The 19767-nt window shown below is 35.6% G+C and overlaps 2 protein-coding genes across 10 annotated transcripts; both read right to left on the bottom strand.

Moving 5' to 3' along the window:
• Window positions 3315-16990, bottom strand: LOC109232996 (pentatricopeptide repeat-containing protein At5g43790-like). Of its 9 annotated transcripts, none has more exons than XM_019398713.1 (7): window positions 16883-16989; window positions 13358-15094; window positions 10445-10550; window positions 8533-8784; window positions 4262-4332; window positions 3908-4032; window positions 3315-3691 (listed from the first exon to the last, which is right to left on the bottom strand). In XM_019398713.1, exons 2-3 carry the CDS (start codon window positions 14995-14997, stop codon window positions 10478-10480), a joined length of 1713 nt encoding a protein of 570 aa, XP_019254258.1. In that variant the 5' UTR covers window positions 14998-15094; window positions 16883-16989; the 3' UTR covers window positions 3315-3691; window positions 3908-4032; window positions 4262-4332; window positions 8533-8784; window positions 10445-10477. The 9 variants fall into 9 exon arrangements, with proteins under 9 accessions (XP_019254258.1, XP_019254256.1, XP_019254255.1 ...); XM_019398711.1 differs by adding an exon at window positions 8193-8395 and having other exon boundaries at window positions 3315-4032; XM_019398710.1 differs by adding an exon at window positions 8193-8424 and having other exon boundaries at window positions 3315-4032.
• Window positions 4918-5769, bottom strand: LOC109233577 (ATP-dependent DNA helicase PIF1-like). The gene has a single exon (XM_019399462.1). The coding sequence runs from the start codon at window positions 5767-5769 to the stop codon at window positions 4918-4920; it is 852 nt and encodes a 283-aa protein (XP_019255007.1).

The following is a 19767-nucleotide window of genomic DNA, read 5'->3' on the forward strand; positions in this document are numbered from 1 at the left end:
CCTCGAAAGAATCAAAAAAGTTACAAAGACAGGTAACGTCTCCCTAGTGAAGACACTGAGCCCTAAACGATGTCGCTTTTGTCCCCACGGCCGAGTCGTACCCGCTACGTTAGTTGTCGTACACTCACTGGGCGTACCCACTGGCGTAGAGATGCTGAGGGTCAAATTTGACCCTATACAAATAAAATAGTAACAATAGCTTCACCATTAGTAGATTAAGATTTTTCTATATAATGTTAGATCAAAGGCATAAAAGGAAATACTGCATTGTAGCACAGAAAGGAGAAAACAAGACAGTGAGCAGATATCATTCAAAAAAGAAGTTTAGATAACTGTAGAGTTCAAATGTGACATGAAGCAATTCAAGAATCACCTTATTCCCCCAATAATTGAGATCTATGAGTAACAAAAAGGTATACCAATTTCAATTAATCCCAGGCACGAAATATGAGCTAGCCAATTTGGGAGCCTCTTCTTCTTTGTTTCTGGAAGGAAGCAATCTAATATGATAACATGTAAGAAGTGACTTAGTCAATATCTTCTTTGCTAATTACTAATATTTCCTATTCTTCAAGTTATGTCTATAACTAACCGTAAAAAGGAGCAATATGGGAAGCAATTCCACACCAGATAAAATAGTAATGGAACATCATGCGTCTTTTTCACAGGAGATGGTAGAAACTATATATAATATGCCACAACAGGCTTGTAAGTGAAACAAGTTTTTCCAACATTCATGTTATTGCATTTAGACGCATACAAGAACAGATAATACTGCATAGTTATCTACACAAGATGTGAGATATTGTACTGCACTGAATAACTGTGTCAAAATATGGTTTAAGCAGAAGCATAACTACTACTCTACGACTCTAGTTACCAAAAGTAGTCGCAGATGCCAAAGTTTTTACGCGAGCTTCATTGAACTTGAGTTGTGTCTCTTGACCTATTAGTATAAACAATAGATTCAGTATGAGCGAAAAATAAGACTTCAAAATATGTAATTTCAAGTATAAACAATAGATTCAATATCAGCGTTCCTATATTGGTTTCAAGAGTAAAAATGTTCCAAAAAGCTTGATGGCAAGAATGTTGGGGAAAATAAAAAATATACCATGAGCCTCAATCAAGACAGAAAATACAGAAATGAAAACATATAACGAAAAACATCTAGAGTGGATACAGTATTAGTCATAAATGATTGAGAAGCCACTACTAAATGAATATCCTTTTTGTCACATATAATTGTGCTCATTGATAGACAGTTGTAGGACAATTTTCAGATGTTCTTTAACTTTTTTCTACAATAAAAACTAAGGAAAAACTTAAAGGTAAATACTAATATGAATAGTCAGTTAACCATCTGCTCCAACCTAAAATTCATAAGGTTCTTACAGTAAGAAATTCACAGAGTTTATGTAGCAAGGCCAGTGAAGATAAAATTATATATAATTTCACAAACATTTGCAACCAAACATTTATCCAATTTGAACAATTTCTAGCCAGCAGAAATTCCGAAAATTTGGAAAAGAAGAAACCAAAACTTTATCTTATAACTATAAGTGAAGCATAAAGAGCAAAGACATATAATTTCAAGGAGTTTTTGGTAAGGCAAATTAACTGGGATAAGAGCTCCGTAAGTTTAACCTGATAAGTTATAGCCTGTTTTTCACTGTACTATCTAACACCACATTTCTTCTAAACCTTTGTTAAAGAAAAAAAAAACTCTCAAACAATTTGAAAAGGAATTCACAAAATTAGTCTTTTGAGTTGGGAGGGGTAGATGGCATCTTATTTCAATATTGTAGAAACTTAAAAACTTTTGAATAAAGTGAAAATTTTCAAAAACAAAAATACTCAAACACCTTTACAAACAAACACCATCCAATCCTCTGCATTGCAGAAATTGCTATTGAATCATTAGCAATAATGAAGAAGCTTATTAGCTGAACTATGGCTAGTAAACACAACATTCGAATACTAAATTTATCTCCAGAGATCATTTCTGGTAGAAAATAAAAATTTTAAGCTGTAATAAAACGGCAGCAACCCAATTCAAACAATTTTTACGCAGTAGCTATTTCAAAAAGCAGGAAAATAAGAAAGCTGAGAAATTCAGCAATACAATCTGGAGGTTCACACAAGACATGCCAACCATTTCGAGTGACGTCTAAGTTTATCTTCCAGTGTTAACCATTTATTAACTTTCGTGTGTCAACTGTCCTCATATAAGAATGGTAAAGACAGCTATTGAGCAAGTCTATTACTCCAGCAACGAAAAACGTAACCTTATTGTTATTCAGTGAAAGTTCGCTCTAGCAAAGAGTAGTAACCATACCATCAAAGCTGAATATTGACAAGCTATATATCAATGACTTTATTAATAATACACAACTTTAACAAAATAATCACAGTAATTCAATTTTCCCTTTCGGTCTCGGAATAACATGCATTCTAGAGTTTTATTGTGAAAAACTTATCAGTGCATAAGCTACAAATGTTGTGCATTACCACTAAGCCTCAGATGACATATGAAGATATAATGAAAGGATAAAAATGTAATACTGAAATAAGGATTGCTTAAGGAAACAGATAACAGGGTAAACTTTTGATGTTCTACGAAGAAGAAACTTAGAAAGAAAAAATTAGTAATCAAAGGCATAAGAAGATCCAATAGTGGTCAAGATGGCATTGTGAGGGTACTCAAAGGAGGGCTGAAACATAGAAAAAATCAGCAATGGTGCGAATGCCATAATAGAAGTGGTCAAAGAGGAGAAATACATCAGAAGAATATAACCGGTAAATGAGAAAAATGTGCTACCAGTAGTCCAAAAGTAGATAACAGCACGACATGGTCAACTACCATATCTAGACATCAGAGATAGCATAATTCATATTTTCACAGAGAATCCTATTGTTCCACTAATTGGAGTTATGATTCTTTACATTGTAAGCACGGAGAATTTTCCCTTTTTCAGGTTACATTGACAAAGATGTCTCACAAAATGATATAAAGCCACTCGACTAACTAAATGATTCACATTTGCAGACCAGGAAAGTATAAAACTTAATGGGATTTATGCAACAACAACAACAAAAACCCAGCAAAATCCCACTACTGGGGTTTGGGGAGGGTAGTGTGTACGCAGGCCTTACTCCTACCCGAAGGAGTAGAGAGGCTGTTTCCGAAAGACCCTCGGCTCAAGAAAACAAAAAGACAAAAAGGAGACAATATTAGTATCAGCAAAAAAATCATATGAAAAACAGGAACATAAAATTCAGAAGAAAGATGCAAATTATAAGCAAAAGCGATAGCTAGTAAATAGTTCCTGCATTGAAAAGTGAAATAGTAAGACACAACATTGCCACTAACTATCATATACAAAAACCCTACCAGACTGGTCTCGCAATGGTACAAAGTAAGGAAAGACTCAAACTACCTCCTAACCTACAACCCTAATACTCGACCTCCACATCTCCCTATCCAGTGTCATGCCCTCGGAAATCTGAAGCCTTGCCATATCCTGCCTGATCACCTCTCCCCAATACTTCTTAGGTCGCCCTCTACCTCTTCTCGTGCCCTCCACAACTAACTGCTCACATCTCCTTACCGGCGCATTTGGGCTTCTCCTCTGAACATGCCCGAACCATCTGAGTCTCGCTTCCCGCATCTTAATGGGATTTATGCAAACTAATAAAATAAAGTACTAAGTCTTTGCAATTACAGTTACATGCTCCACCTTATTTATTTGAATATATAAGATCGTAATAGCAAAAAGCGTTAATCACATGCACGCAAATAATGAACATATTGAACAGAAAAGTAGAGTAAGTCTTGGCAGATCAAATGAAAGTCAAATAGCTTATGTTAAAGAAACTCTACAAAAATTAAGGAGCAAGGAAATACTTCATATGATTTTGGTCTTTAAGTCATCCGCATTGTCTTCATCTCCCTGATAGTCATCCTTTTTATCCTCATCATTTTTTGGGTCAGCATATTCAGCTCGAAGAAATTTCTCTGCTGCACTTTATCTATTTTACACAGAATAGCAAAAATTGTCGGCATATGTATTTTTAGTAACTAAAATAAGCAGGTAGAAACAATTGGGAAATAACTCTGAAATACTAAGAGAGAAATTTTCTGTTAATAATATCATCAGAGGTCATATATTAGATATTTGGAGATAACACTGCACCGTTTGCGATCTTATTAAATTGATTAATCTATGCTATGTTCAACAGAGAATGGAACATGATGTACCTTTATGCTGCTATCCAGAGCAAACAGTAAAAGCAACTTGCTTCTTCACTCCCAACACAATCATGAGGACCCTAAGAAAATAACATTTTGAGTAATCTGCTTGTTACAAGTTTTATATGTAAAATGACAGGTCAACGTAGTCATGTTTATGTATAAAGAAACACGAAATTCCGTGCTTCTTCAAGTTGAACTATTTACATTTGATCACATTGAGTGGTATGACTTGATTTTGGGACATAGATAAATGATACATAATGTGAGTATGAATGCAAGCTTAATCACAATTTGGAGAAAAAATTTATATTATACATTACATATTTAAGATAATAGTTCATAGTAAAATTCAAAAATCAAACAAGAGAGCGAAAAATAATTCTGACGAAGCAACCTCATTGCTCCAAGCGATCTAATTGGACGCAGTTTGAAAACAATGCATATATGAGAAGAAAACGTTGCTGTACAGTCTATTTGACAAACTTGTGTATAACAGCAAATTACATTTCATCATCATATGTAGAAACTGCTAAATATGCTTTACCTGCGTGCGTCAACCTTATTTTGGGAATTCCGAAGTACATGTGCCACAAACAAGATCTGTATTCTTGTGCTAAAACTTTATGTCCAACTCTGTTTTAACTCTGTAACGTGTGAAAGATTCACAAGAGAGCCTTTTGAATGATTTCATCATAAACTATGTTGTATGTAGAATGATCGTCATCACTATCTGGGTTTGGGGGTCGAATTAATAACTTGACACAATTGGAAGCTTTTGCTCTCGACAATGCAACATAAAGTTGACCATGTGAAAACACTGGTTCTCGTAAATATATTCCAACAAAATCTAATGTTTGACCTTGTGCTTTATTTATAGTCATAGCAAAACAAAGTCTCACTGGAAATTGTGTTCTTTTAAACTGTACAGGTAATTTTTCATCTTGTGATGACATCAATGGTATTCTCGGAATGAACACATGTGTATTTTTAAAGTCACCGCTTGCAATTTTTGCACTTATAACATGTGTTTTAAAATCACAACATGTCAATCTTGTGCCATTGCATAAACCTTCACAATGATTCAAATTTCGTAGTAATATAATTGGACAATTTTCTTTCAAAGTTAATCTGTAAGGAGGTAAACCAACAGGATTTAAAGAATGCAAAAAATCTTCATACTGACTTTGATCATTCGATTCACATGTTTCATCAATTGCAACAAATGTTTTAGCTTCTTTTGGAAATTTGCCTATAAGCATATCATTTATTTCATCCACAAAATCATTTTTCGTCGTCAAAATAACACGAGAAGTCACAAAAGATGCATCACAGAAGAAATCATGCATATTAGGAAATGTTGTTTCAAATAATACATTCAAAGATTCCTGTTCAGTAGTATAAGGGACAATAAATGAATTTGGAATTTCAATTTTGTTTTCAGAACTAAGAGGTTCTTTTCTGTTTCCTATTCTCATCAAATATTCACAAAAGGAGGGATCAGTTTTCGCACGCATGTTTTTTGACAATTGCAATTTTTCAAGTCGGGGCCAAATATCAGAATATAATGAACTTTTGTCCACATTTTATATCGTACTGACCATATAAAATATTGTGGAAATTCTTTATACAGTAGATTGAGCTTTATTGCATCTTTATTTGTTTTGTTCATATCAAAAAATTCTGTTAACATTGTTTTTCTAATCAAAGGATTATTCATAATTGAATTTACACTTGAAGCACTCCTAAAGGAAACAAATTGTTGTCCTCCAAGATGTAATTGCAGATGATAAACAACTGGTGTCATTTCATTAATAGGGAAACCAAATAAACGCCATGTAGCTTCAGGCGGTGATACCCGTCGAGCAGATTGATATTCTTTTATTTCATCTGCTTCAACATGTGCGTCATTGTCGTGCATGTGAAATGCAATTTTGTCATGTCCTTTGCAAATGTATTTATAAATATATTTAACAGCTTTAATATCTGAATAAATTTCCACATTTATGTGACAATTTAATTTTCCAAGTAAGAATGAATTATAAGGAACAACCCACGAGTTAACAAAATAGTGATCTTTAATTTTCACAAGTCCCATGTTTCGTCTTTTATAAATTGGATAAGAATTTTTTCATTTTGATGTTTGATCAACAAAGCTTCTTGGATATTTGAATTTGCAGCAACCTTTTTTCTTTTGCATACAAGAATTTGTAGGATTTAACTTGCCACAAGGTCCATGTATCATATGTTGGACAACAAGTTTATATAAGGTTTCTTCAGCGTTACAATCAGGTAACTCAGCACGAACAATATTATCTTAAGAAGCTAGGGTAAGTAGTTTGTATTCATTAGTAAGTATAATAAGAAAATGAGCATGTGGTAAGCCGCGCTTTTGGAATTCTATAGTATACATAAAAGCTGCAACTTTTCCAAAGATATTTCTTTTTAATATATCTGTTTTTAGTTCTTCTATCTTTGCTCTACAAACTCGACTAATTAAATCAGGTCTATTTTGTGCTTCGTCAGTTGATAGCAAGTGGTCTTTTATCTCGGGCCAAGATGGGTTACAAGTCATCGTTATGAATAAATCAGGTTTTTCAAATTGTTGTACTAAAGAAATGGCATCCATGTAGCGTCGACGCATGTCTCTTGGTCCTCCTATAAAGGTAACTGGAAGGAATGTTTGCTTTCCTATATTTGAAACGTCTCTTTCTCCAAGTCTTAAAACATCAATGAGTCCTTGTAGCATTTCAACTCTAAAGAGATCTGGGTTGAATGAAAAAAGTCTAATCTTTGTGTTTCGAGTTTTATGTGTTCATCTACTGGATATTGCTGAAATAATCTTCCTGAATGCAAAGTTTCATTTGTTTCGTTTTCTCTCATTTGGAATTTGTAACAGTAATATTCACGAACAGAAATATTATCTCTTTTTCGTTTTCCTTTTTCGAAATTCTGAGCTTCCATGTCAAGGTATCCATCAAGAGAACACATATTTCTAATACGTGATAATTCTTCATGTTCACAATAGGCTCGACGTTTAGAAGTATCTTTTGGTTGTATAATTTTTTTGATGCCACAGTGCCATCCACTTTGGCCATAAGGAAATAATAATGGGTACTGTAATGGGTCATAACATCCGTAATAGTAGTTCACTATTTGAGATCTATTGCTTTGAGTGTAGATTCGGATATGAGGTGCAGAACTAACTTCAGTGATTTCTTTTTCAACACATATTCCTGCAACTTCTGATGTAGTAGGAAGATTGTATACTCGTTGATCCAAGCCTGAGTCAGATTTAAGTGCAATATTGTAGTTCGATAGATTTGGAACATCTATTAGGGATTTTAAGAAAGTAGAATATGGATTAATTCTCAGTATATTCATTAGTTTTTTGACTATTGATTCATGGATTTTGTCCGAGCAAGCCATTTTGTTAGCTAATTCGTTATCGTTGTCGTAGAAGTATAGTTGTAGATTTCTTGCTATTCCACTCGGAGGGAGTAAATAATTGATAAAATGGTACATCTTCCCTTGAACTCTAAATGTATATATACCACGATTTCTTTTTGCTAATTCTTTGTCATAATTTACACCAAATGATGTAAATGCAAACATATTATTGTATGTTCTGATATATGTTCGAAAATGTTTACATTCTTCGGTAGTTCCTAAATATATAATTCAGCAGGCGTCTCATGTGAAACTAACTTGATCGAACCATTGTTACAGCAAAATCCAAGCGGTTCATATTCAAATTTTTTTGCACCATAAAATTTACAGTTACGCACAATTTTCAAGGGAATATAATCAGATTGTAATTGACCAACGTATGAACAACTTTTTTTTTTGTGAGTTATAACCTATATATTTAGGTATCATTAGCATAAAACTACTAATTAGTTAATATACATCACTATCATAATAAAAGATTGGGGCAAACCTTTTCTGCCAACCATTCTTGAGCTCATACTACTATTTTCATTGCATGCATGTGACGTTGAGCCTAATGCCAAAAAGTAATAAATTAGCAATAATAAAGACGTTATGTATCGTAGACATATAACTCAATGTTGGATCCTTGATACTTGCCTACTTCAAAGGAGTAGAAGAGATAAGTTATATTCTTTTGCTTGTCAATTGTAACTGCAAAGCATCAACGTGAGGCTCGTTGGCTAATAGGGGAAATATCACACATTTAGCATCATTTAATTAAACTCACATGCAAAGACCGTGAAGCGACACTTCTACAAAAGGTAAAAGAACAAAGGATGTATTCTAACCTGTTGCTGAAGAGCCCACCAGAGGAACAATTTGTTGCTAAAACTTAAGTGCAGCTTCAGTAGTGCCATGGAAACCAACATTGTCGGACAAATTACTTCTTTTTGACTCTTGTCTTTTTGTTCGTCGTTGTAGTAATAGTGCTTTTTTTTTCGGCAGATATTAATCTATACGTTTCATGTCACCTAAGTTCATCTCAGCTTCCGATTTTACTGAGCAGACATGTTTGTTCTTTTGGTCAAAAGTCATTAGTCCTACAGAAGCACAATTATAAGAATTAAAACACAAGAAATAAGTGGAAATAGCTTGCTGCAGAGGTACCAGCAGAAGTGAATAGCAACTGGATTAATCACTTGTTAATAAAGAGATCCTTGGTAGAAGGTGCAATGACGAATTTCAACATTAGGTATGTATTCCTATGTCCATTAACATGTTCTGTCTCTGAGAATGAGCTTAAAATCACTCAAGTGTACCTCTGTGGGAAGAGGAAATTAACAGCCAATTAATGAAGCCAGCAGAAGCGAATAGCAACAGGATTAATCACTTGTTAATAAAGAGATCCTGGGTAGAAGGTGCAATGACGAATTTCAACATTAGGTATGTATTCCTATGTCCATTAACATGTTCTGTCGCTGAGAATGAGCTTAAAATCACTCGAGTGTACCTATGTGGGAAGAGGAAATTAACAGCCAATTAATGAAGCCATGAAAATTTTATTTTGGAATATATTATAGATATGAAAGACTAAATATCAGATAGATCAACATAAATTTAGTATGTTACATGACAAGCTAACTCTAGTACCCAAAGTTAAAGAGAACCTAGAGAAGGCAAACATTTTCAGATTTTTTTTTAAGATTCTGCCCTATATCATTTTCCAAGTAGTAGTAATGATATAATTTAGCTCCAGGCAAATGACAACAAAAGCCGTTGATATTCCTCAGAACAATAGAGATAAAAATGAATCACAAATACTTCAAAAATAGAGAAGAAAATGCATTCGTAGTAATTTTATTCCTTCAAAAGCTACCAGTAACTATTGGCACATCTAATTACCAAAATAAAAGCTAAGCAAACTGATACTGGATGGCATATCAAGAGACACAATCTTTAAACCTGTATTTCAGGTCAATTTGGTTCTAAGCAAACTAAAACTGAAAAATATCTTGGGAAACATAGCAGAAGGATAAAATAAAAAAGGGCATATATAAAGACATAATCTTTATATGGATTAAATCAAGAATTCAAGAAACAATCAAAATCATTAACTCTGAATTGACATGGGATTAGCTGATATGTAAAGAAAAAGAAGAAAAAAGTTACCCTTTCGAATTTAGACAGAAGTTTGATAAAATTCAAATGAAGACACATTGAACAGATATAAGAAGTACATTGGGCTTCTTCTTTATCTTCTATAACTGTAATTTCTGGTTGTGTTCTGTACTTACGTCAATATCAGATATAATATTTAAAAAAAAGTTGTTGAATTGCATGGTTATTCATACACATACGGAAGTTTTGATACCTCAAAGTGATCATTTGAAAGAAGATTAGTCAAAGGGGAATTAGAAAACAGCTTAAGTCGATTTTAGAATTCCTAACAAGGGATCCGCCACAAGAACTTTTTCATACACTACTATACTTCAGAGAATTCTAATAACAAAGTTCACTCCTTTTCTTTGTATATTAGTTATAGTTAAACTTTCACTTTACAAAAGTTGCAAAGAGAATCAAATTACCCTTCGCTAAGGAGATGTGACGGTGAAGATCCTCTCCCAAATGAGGTTTATTCCAATAACCCTATCCATGATTTTGTTGGTTTAGCCAACAGGTTCGTCACTTTTTTTGTTTCTACAAAGTCTTAATTGCAAAACAAACAAATTAATGAAAACAGAGAAAAAATCAGAACCCAACCTTAGTTTGTTTTCACCTTTACTGAAGAAAAGGCTAATCAAGCGAAAACCCCGAATATCTTTTTGCAGAAGATCTGAAGCTTTCAACAGAGGAAAACACAATAAAGCTGAAAGAGGAATTTATGACGAGGGTAAAGAAGAGCACGGAGGAAAACTTGTACTAAACAAAAGCAGAGCAAAGAATAAAGAAATGAGAAGCGGTGCTTTCTACCTGGCAGATTAGGGTGTCAAGAGAACAGGAAATGACAAAGATACCCTTATGATGAAGCAGGCATGTTGACCATTAGATGCCTGCTTATTCTCTCTTATAGTATAGTAGCAGAAATTCTCAAATATCATGTTTCCAGTATCTACCTAAATACTCTCTTTCTGATTGAGATTTCAAGCTTTCTAACTTTTTTTCCGTCCTATTGTTTAAATCAGGCAAGTATGGCCCAAGAGTGGATATTAGAAATCCTTACTCTTTCCTGGCCTTTGCTGCAGCTGAGCGTCAATTCCTGCAACCAGAGTTTGATGATTGTGCCGTTGCATGCAGTGGGAATCTAGCATGTCTCCGCTAAGTTGCAATCGTTATAAGTAGTTGTGTAATGCTTCTATGTTTTAATCTTTCTGTTTGTGAGCACTTCGTTAAAGAAAGCAGTTGATGAACCTTCTCTTTCTGAAGATATCTGTATTTATCTTACAAGGGACAATGTTAATCTAGCACTTTGGTGCTGAAAATCCCTTATCTCTTTGAGCTATATATATAGCTTCTCCTACTACTATCCGTGAACTCGGAAACAAATGTAAATGTGAGGATTTGAGTTCACAGGCTGTTTTCATCACCTTGTCCAATAATCTCAGATATTGGATGTCATTAAAACAATTGGTAATCCATATGATATTTCTAACGGATTTTGTTGAGGTAATGCTTCATTTAAATCATCGGAGCTCGTGGTACAGAGGTCAAGATCATACCAGTTTTTGCCTAGTGTTACATGTCTTTATCTGTCTTAATTAGTCAATGGGGAGGCAATACTAATACCGAATTATTCTATGTTAATTTAACTTGGCTTGTACCTGGAACAGAGAAAAAGGGTATCAGATTGAAACCCAGGCACTTTCTACTTTAGCAAAGGTTTAAGTTTTCTGTGCTTACACTGGGTGTTTAACATAAACGTCATATCTATTTTTGTTGCAGTTCAATTCTTGAAAATTTAGTAGAAAATTTTGGTGAAAAGCTTAACCTTTCAATTTTGAAATTATCTTTTTTAAGTGAAGCAAACATTTGCTACCAGTTATTTCTCCTTTTTTTTTGCCGAATTAGTCTCTCTATTTTACATGGACAGGAAGCAGTTCTTTATAAAGTTTAGTTGAAAGCTAGTTTTTGTTCTTACCCTTTTTTTTTGGCTCTTTTCCAGCAAAGCAAAATGGTTTAACCAACGTTAAGACTTCTGTTTTGCTTTTACTCTCTTTTCTTAATTTGTTTTTAAGCAAAGAAGGCTGTCAAGAAATTCAAGATGTTGAAGAACTGATAAATGCAAAGATAGGTACACTTCGAGAGGAGGTTGTATGCATGAATATGATAACATTGGACCTAAGAAAATAATAGCAAAAAAAGAGAAAAGTAGACAACAAACAAATTTAGTAAGCAAGTAAAAAATATACGGAAATTAATGCAATGAAATGTATCCGAAAAACCTATCATATCACTGAAACATGCAAATAGTTTTCCCCCCTAAAATTCTGAGAATCAAAATTGTACAATGTAGGATTAATGAGAGTTATCATGTAAGCACGATTTCATTCATAAAATTTATATGATTTTTTGGTAATAAATTTATATCATTACTCTTTATAAGGACTCAAATCCAAAGCAAATGTAGATTTCAGGTTTGTAATTCTTCTTAATTGGAGTTTTTTCACAATTCATAGTGTTTCGGAGAGTAAATGAAAGTACTTTTAGACGCAGTGAATATATAATTGGAGTCCATAAAGCATTTTTTGGAGCGCATGTAAGCTATGTTGCGTGGACTCTCCAAAATATAGCCGCACCCGTGTCGGATCCTTCAAAAATGCACTACTTTTGAAGGATCCGACACGTATCCGGCCACATTTTCGGAGAGTCCGAGCAACATAGCATGTAAGACTTATCATTTCTCCATGGTTAATCAACTTGCTATAATTCAACAATACCAAAAGATAGAACAAATATAATACAGTAGCTCTACTTTTATACATACATCTTTCACCAAAAGTGAGATCATAAGGAATTTTTTTTATAAAATTTGAACCATTTCTCGATTTGCGCGTGTCATCCTTGCGCAGGGCCATGCTAATGTTCTTCGTATCGTTCCAATTTTATCGGAGGTCCCCGAAGGGACATCACAAGGAAATGGAACATTAGTTTGTGGTTTTTTTTTTTTTTTGAGAAATAGAGGAGGCAGGATGTCTGAGCAAGTAAACTAGGGGCGAATTTATAGGGAGATGATAGGGCAGGTGAACCCATAGTCTCTCCGTAAAATTAGATATTTTATGTACATATTTTTAAGAAATGGTATAATATTAATTGTTCGCACCCATGCTTCAAGAAGGCCGAATGAATAGGGATCAATTCCCACTTAATATAATTTTTCCTCCATTTTTTAGTAGTGTGTCCCAGTATTAGAAATCCTAGATCCGCCTATGAAGTAAACTATATGTTGTTTCAAATGTAACACCAAGTACAAGAAAGTTCTACCAGTAATCCAAACAAGAACAAGCCCCATTTCTGAAGTGATGAAACCTAGATCTATCTCTTACTATAATTTCCCTCTCATAAATCCTTGAAATAAGCTTAGTAGCTGCATGGCAGTCACTGCAAACCCTTAGGTTCTTTATAATTCTAATAGGGGAACCAGAATCAGATGCAATAAGAGCATAAGCAATGGCTAACCTTTCACTATGGTATGAAAGTGCATCTTCCTTCTCTTCCTCTTCAATGTCAAACAACACTTCTCTTGTTCCTGACTTATGACCATGTTCTTGCAGCCTTCTATTCATTTCGTCCAGCTTCAGATATATCCATTTAGCATGTGGATGAGTCTCATCGCTAATAAGGAACTCGTGCATAGTACCATCAATATCGACAATGCTACTACCAGGAGCTTTGTCGATTCCATGATCTTTCATCAATTTCCTTACGATTTTCACATCATCCCACTTGTTCAAGCTAGCATACATATTCGATAACAACACATAATTCCCGCTAGTCTCTGGCTCGAGCTGTATCAATTGTTTCAATGCTGATTTACCTACCTCTAAGTTACCATGAACACGAGCAGCTCCTAATAAAGACCTCCAAAGAACTGCATTTGGCTTCATAGGAATGGTCTGAACTATTTCCTCAGCCTCCTTCACCCGGCCTGCCCGACCCAAAAGATCCACTAAGGTCCCATAATGCTCAAGCTTAGGCTCAATTCCATAATCCTCTTTCATTGACCCAAAAAATTTGCAGCCTTGATCAACCAACCCCACATGAGAGCAAGCACATATTATAACTAGCATAGTTACATCATCTGGAACCAAACCTTGTAATTCCATTTTCACGAAAAGGTCAAGAGCCTCCAGCCCAAGGCCGTGCACTGCAAGTCCTCTAATCATGGAATTATAACAATATGTGTCTCTTTCGAGCAATTGATCGAACAACTGTCGGGCAATATCAAGACGGCCACAATTTGCATACATGGTGATTAAAGCTGTGCCAACGAAGCGGTTGAGCTTGAGTCTATTCCTAAGCACATAATAATGAGCCCATATCCCCTGACTAAGTGCACCCAAATCAGCACAAGCACTAAACAATGCCACCAAACTAACTTCATTAGGACTAGTCAAAGATTTCTGCATTTGATTAAACAAAAGCAGAACTTCCAATGACAAATTAGTCCTATCATAAGCATTATCAAAACTGGCTTCATATTGAACAGAAGTATTATGGGCATAAGCTGTAAGTATGGAGTTCCAAGAAGCTAAATCCGGTCTTGTGATTTGATCAAAGAGGAATCTTGCAACCCCCAATTTGCCACTCCTGGAGTAGAAATTAAGCAACGAGGCTTGAACAAAATGATCATAAGGTGGTTCAAGGAATTTCAAGACATGGGTGTGCAAGGCACGGCCATGTTGAAGCCATGGTTGAGAACTACAAGCCTTAAAAAGAGACGGGTAAGTGTAATTATTGGGCTTGAGAGTGGTTTGAGTGAGAATACGAGTGTAAAGAGCTAAGGAAAAGTGAACTTGATCATCTTTCCTAGCAAGGGATGATGAGATGAGGGTGTTGAAAAGGAAAATTGTTGGATTGTTTACTTGGTTGAAAATGGTTAGCGCATAGGAGTTGGCGGCGGCTAGGGTGGAGGACAAAATGAGTATGCGACTGAGAGGGTAAGTGTGGAGAATAAGCCCAGATATGATCACTTGAGCATGCACTTGCTTGAGAGTGGCTATGTTTTTGCATTGTTCTATGAGTTTGAAAATTGGGTGGGCAGATTTTGGGCTCAACGATTTCATGTGAGGTACTCGAAGCTTTGCATTAAAAACCATAACCTTAGTGCAGAATGAGAGCTCTCCTTTTGATGGTGCACTTGCACAGGATTAACCGCACGACAGAACTCAACAACAATTCAGATCATGCCCACATCTGAAAATTAAATAAAGACATAATTAGAACTCATCACATATACAAATTTAGCACATATGTGAACAAAAATCATAGATCTGGTCATTATGGACAAGATTTCTTTCTTTTTTTAATCGATTTAGTTACAGATTGATATAAAAATTTGTTCAAATAACCTCACCACCATGCTCAGATCACATCACTTTCAATTAGGATAGTCACAATCTTCCATTATAAATAAAATAAGGAAAAACATAAACATAATCGAAATTTGATAAATAAACTAAAATTCAACAATCCTTATGAAAGAAACATAAATTACCAACAAAAAGAAAGTGAAAACGTGAATCACAACATCTTTCCGTAAAGTGAGAAAGTTAGTACTTCCAGTCATTTAGAATAATATGTATCAAACATCACCAGCGTTTTGCAGTCTAGAAGTCATAGTTCATATGAAAAAGCGAAGCTAATGCCATAGTCAACTGAGGTGTTCAAGCATATAGTCTTCTACAGAGCCCAGCAAATGCGCGACAAGCTTAGCGCTAGCTTAACAGAATAGAAGCAACTCAGAGAGGTTGTCAACAGCTTGTGCATGAGCTCATGTTGCCACATGGGAGGCAGTTATATGCAAGTTGCAGTAATTTAATTACTGAAATTAGTTAGGAGATTAGCTTATTGCTCATGTTGTATATAGAGTATTGAATAGTAGTTGTAGCCTTGTGTTGATTATAACTTATGTCAAATATAGTTTCCTTGACCCAACTTTCAGCATTCAAACTCATAGTTCCTGAGCTGATGGTCATTGACTCATTGGTACAACTGGTATTAGAGCTATTTGAATCCTCGAACCAGGGTTGAAATGGCTAAAAGACCGCCAAAATATACTGAAGCGGATGTAAAGGAACTCCCTAAGCAGCCTAAATAGTTGCCACCTCACAGGGGTAGCAATGATGACAGAATACCCCCGGTCGGTGACTCTATACCAGTTAAAGGAGGCTTATATATTTTTCGATAAGTAGAAAAAACATCACATGTTTGTTTTGGCTGGAAAGAAAGTTGGCTCTTGCTATTCGTACGTTACCACAATGACTCAAAACAGATGCTCTGCGGAGCATAAGTTTTACAAACCACTCACTGAGGACTTATTAGATGAATTGGATGAACCAAGATATTCCTAAGGTGGATCAGAGAGCAGGTTACCATCAATTGAGAATGACAGCTGAGATTATCTTCAAAACAAATATTGGTGATGCCATTTGGCCTAACCAATGCACCATCCACCTTAAAAAGCTTGATGAACACTATCTTTAAGCCTTAATCATGTAAATTTATATTATTTTTCTTCAATTATATACTAATTTCCTTCTTCAGTACTTCAGTGAGAGGTTTAATTTATGCTCTTCAATTTTATTCAAGATTCATTGTGGAGACAAATGCTAGTGACCTTGCTAGTAGGAGCAGTGTATTTTCTTATCAACACTAATTACTATCAACTTAGACTTGATCTATTTGTGCAATCTTTGAGTAGGCATATCACCTTTTTACTTTCAGAACAGACACCTCCTCCCCCCAATAAAAAAAACCCTAAAAAAAAAATCAAATTTCTGATAAGCCAAAGTTGCATACTAACTTTCAGTTTCAAGCATTACCAAGTCAAAGGGAGTTCAAATTCAACATTTTTATCAAGTGGCTTCAACAATAAAGTATTACAAAAGCACACTGTTTGATTTAGCCATCATACTAAAAAAGAAAACGTCAAGTAATAATACAAGAACATAAATAAAGGGGAAGAGAAGAACGTAGACCTACTTGGCAGAAGAAACTTATGAAGAAGTAGCCATTTGACTCTTCAATTTCCGTTCAGTCTCTTTTTTGATTTTCTCCGGCCGCCTCCTACATGAAAACTTCTTCCAGAAAATGACGAGAATGTCAATCTATTGAGGAGAGCAGAGCAATCTTCTCCGAGGGCAACTTTGGAATTAAGCGAAACTTTATTTAAAAGAGATTTTTATAAATAAATAAAAAAACAGAATTTTTTTTCAATAATGTGTTTGTCAAATTTTGTAAGTTTTTGAAAATTTTTCTAAAATGAGTTTTTCAAAAATCAATAAGTGGTTTGGATCATTTATTCAAAATTTTCGGCCCCACTCACAAAACTGCAATATTTTTTCAAGTAAATGCATGTACAAACAAAATTTCAAATTCCAAATACTATTTTCAACTTAACTCCAAATACTACTTTTTTTCAAAAATTATAATTTTTATGTCCAAACGCCTACTATATTAGAAACTTATTTACCCTCACTAGAGATGTTTAAATTAATTGCAAGTTCATATACGATTTACCAATTGTATACAAATTAGTATAATTAGTATTGATTGTAGCCTTTTAATTTGGTAAATCCCTTTAAACCCTCATAATTCCTTTCTTCCCCACACAAACCACAATCACAGTTCTTTCTAAAGGATTTTTCCTCTTTCCCTCTTTGAAATCAACTCTATTTTTACACCGATTCTAAAAGATTTTCTTCTAAAGCTTATAATTTTCTCTAACATGGCGAAGAAAGGAATTAATTTTTTATCTATCTGACTTTTTTCAAGGCCAGAGTTTGGAGCTTTTTTGGGCTTCCCCTTTTCTTGTTGGCGTTCCGATGGAGGCTAGCAGCAAATAAATATCAATTATTTGGCTCAATCGTTCAAATTAAAATTGTCAACCAATAAATTTTGAAGGTGTTTGACTCTCCACCATTGACAGCCACTAAAAAGCTTCGAAACATTAAATTCGAATTCGGATTTTCAAAGAATAACATTTGTTTGGATTGGGTGTTATTGCAAACGATTGGGAATATTCTATGGAGTTTATATCTCAATTTTGAGGATATTTGGTGAAGGTTAGACTTGATTTTTGCTAGATTTTCAGATAAAAAGTCGCCGTCGAAGAAGAGGACGACATGGCATATAATATACATACAAAATTATATTAAAGTTGTATAATAGTTGTATGAAAACTGTGTTTGGTTGTATTTTATTTTGTAGTTGTATTTTTTTATTTGAATGTTGTATGAAAGTTAAAAATTAGTTGTATACTATATGAGTCATTGTATGAAATTTGTATTTAAGTTATAAATACTATCTTTTTACATAAAGTAATTGATATGTGTCAAATTTGTATTAAGAGAGGAACTTTCGATTGGAATTTCAGAGACGATGAAGAATACACCACATACAAAATATATACAAATTGTCACACCTCCTTTTTACCCACCCGAAGGTAGTATAAGGGAGTTTTTTCACTTTAAGTGACATCATTCGAAATGGGATTATTTATTTATCAGAGTCGCCACTTGGGATAGTTTATTTGGTGTCCCAAGTCACCAGTTTATTTTTAATCCCAAATCGAGGAAATTCGACTTTCCTTTTGAAGTCTGCGAACCAAGAATTCTGAATAAGGAATTTTGTTAACCCGGGAGAAGGTGTTAGGCATTCCCGGATTCCGTGGTTCTAGCACGGTCGCTTAAACTATTACAATTGGCTTATTATCTGATTTTAATACATGTTTTAGCCTATGGTATATTTTAACTTATTAACCGCTTCTAATTAATTTAGGAAGATTCAACGTTAAAGTCTCCCGAAGACTCCCAATGCAGCAGAGCCGGAAACATCTCCTTACGTCGAGCTGGTACCCGAGAGATCGAGTAACGATCGAGCGGCAACTGACCCCGCCGTAGTGAGGATGCTTGGGAACCTCTTCGAAAGGATCGAATTAGGCTCGTGGAAACTCTTACAGCAACCGTCTCCCGAGGATACAGTCCCGGAACTCGCTTCACAAAAATCAGGAACGCCGAAACTCCCTAGGTGTGACAGGACCTCGGATCCATACGGGCGCATCACCACTTACGCATGCGCATCCAGAGACAGCGACCTCCAAGATGTTGAGTTCGAGCCCGTCCTGTTGAAGAAACTCGAAGAGACTCTCTCGAAAGAAACCATAACGCAGCGCCACTGCCTGGCGCCTGACCTCACGAACCCGCTTACCATACCAGCGTGGTCCCCCGCGGAAGCATGCGCCGGTGCCATCAAAGCAGTACCGAGAGGGACCAATACACCTGAGGCCGGACGAAGAAGAAATGAAATGCCGCGGGAAGCCCCACCCCACTCCCTGATAGAACGAATGATATCGCTCCCGGTTTCGGATGATCGGGCAACACAAGCCTTCACCCGAAGCCTAAACGAAGCATACCCAACGGCTCCAGGACATTTCAAGCAAAGCTTGATCAGATACCCAACCAAGGCTTGGTTGGATACCCACACCCGACACCAGCCCAGAATCAGGGCCGTAGACAACCATCCGGGAACCTCCTCGGGTTCGGTATATCCAAGTGGACTCCCGATAAAGAAGCTGACGCCGGACGGACGGAGGTATCAGCCGCCCGCTGCGAATAGAAGGAACGACTCGAGATGTAACTCACCTCACAACAATAGGGAAATAGCCCGAGGACAGTACCCTCGAGGAACCTCCAATGGAACCAGATTCAACAAGGCACAACTGGCAGGGAAACCCCGCCCGGTCGAGTACAACTTTAGCATTGCTATACCAAGCATCGTGATCACCATATGCGAAGCCAGGAACGCCAGGCGGCTCAGACCTATTCGACCAAAACCCCTTTAAAAGAAACATGGCCCATCGCGGGAGC

This window comes from Nicotiana attenuata, chromosome 10, assembly GCF_001879085.1.
Source record: "Nicotiana attenuata strain UT chromosome 10, NIATTr2, whole genome shotgun sequence".
NCBI lineage: Eukaryota > Viridiplantae > Streptophyta > Magnoliopsida > Solanales > Solanaceae > Nicotiana > Nicotiana attenuata.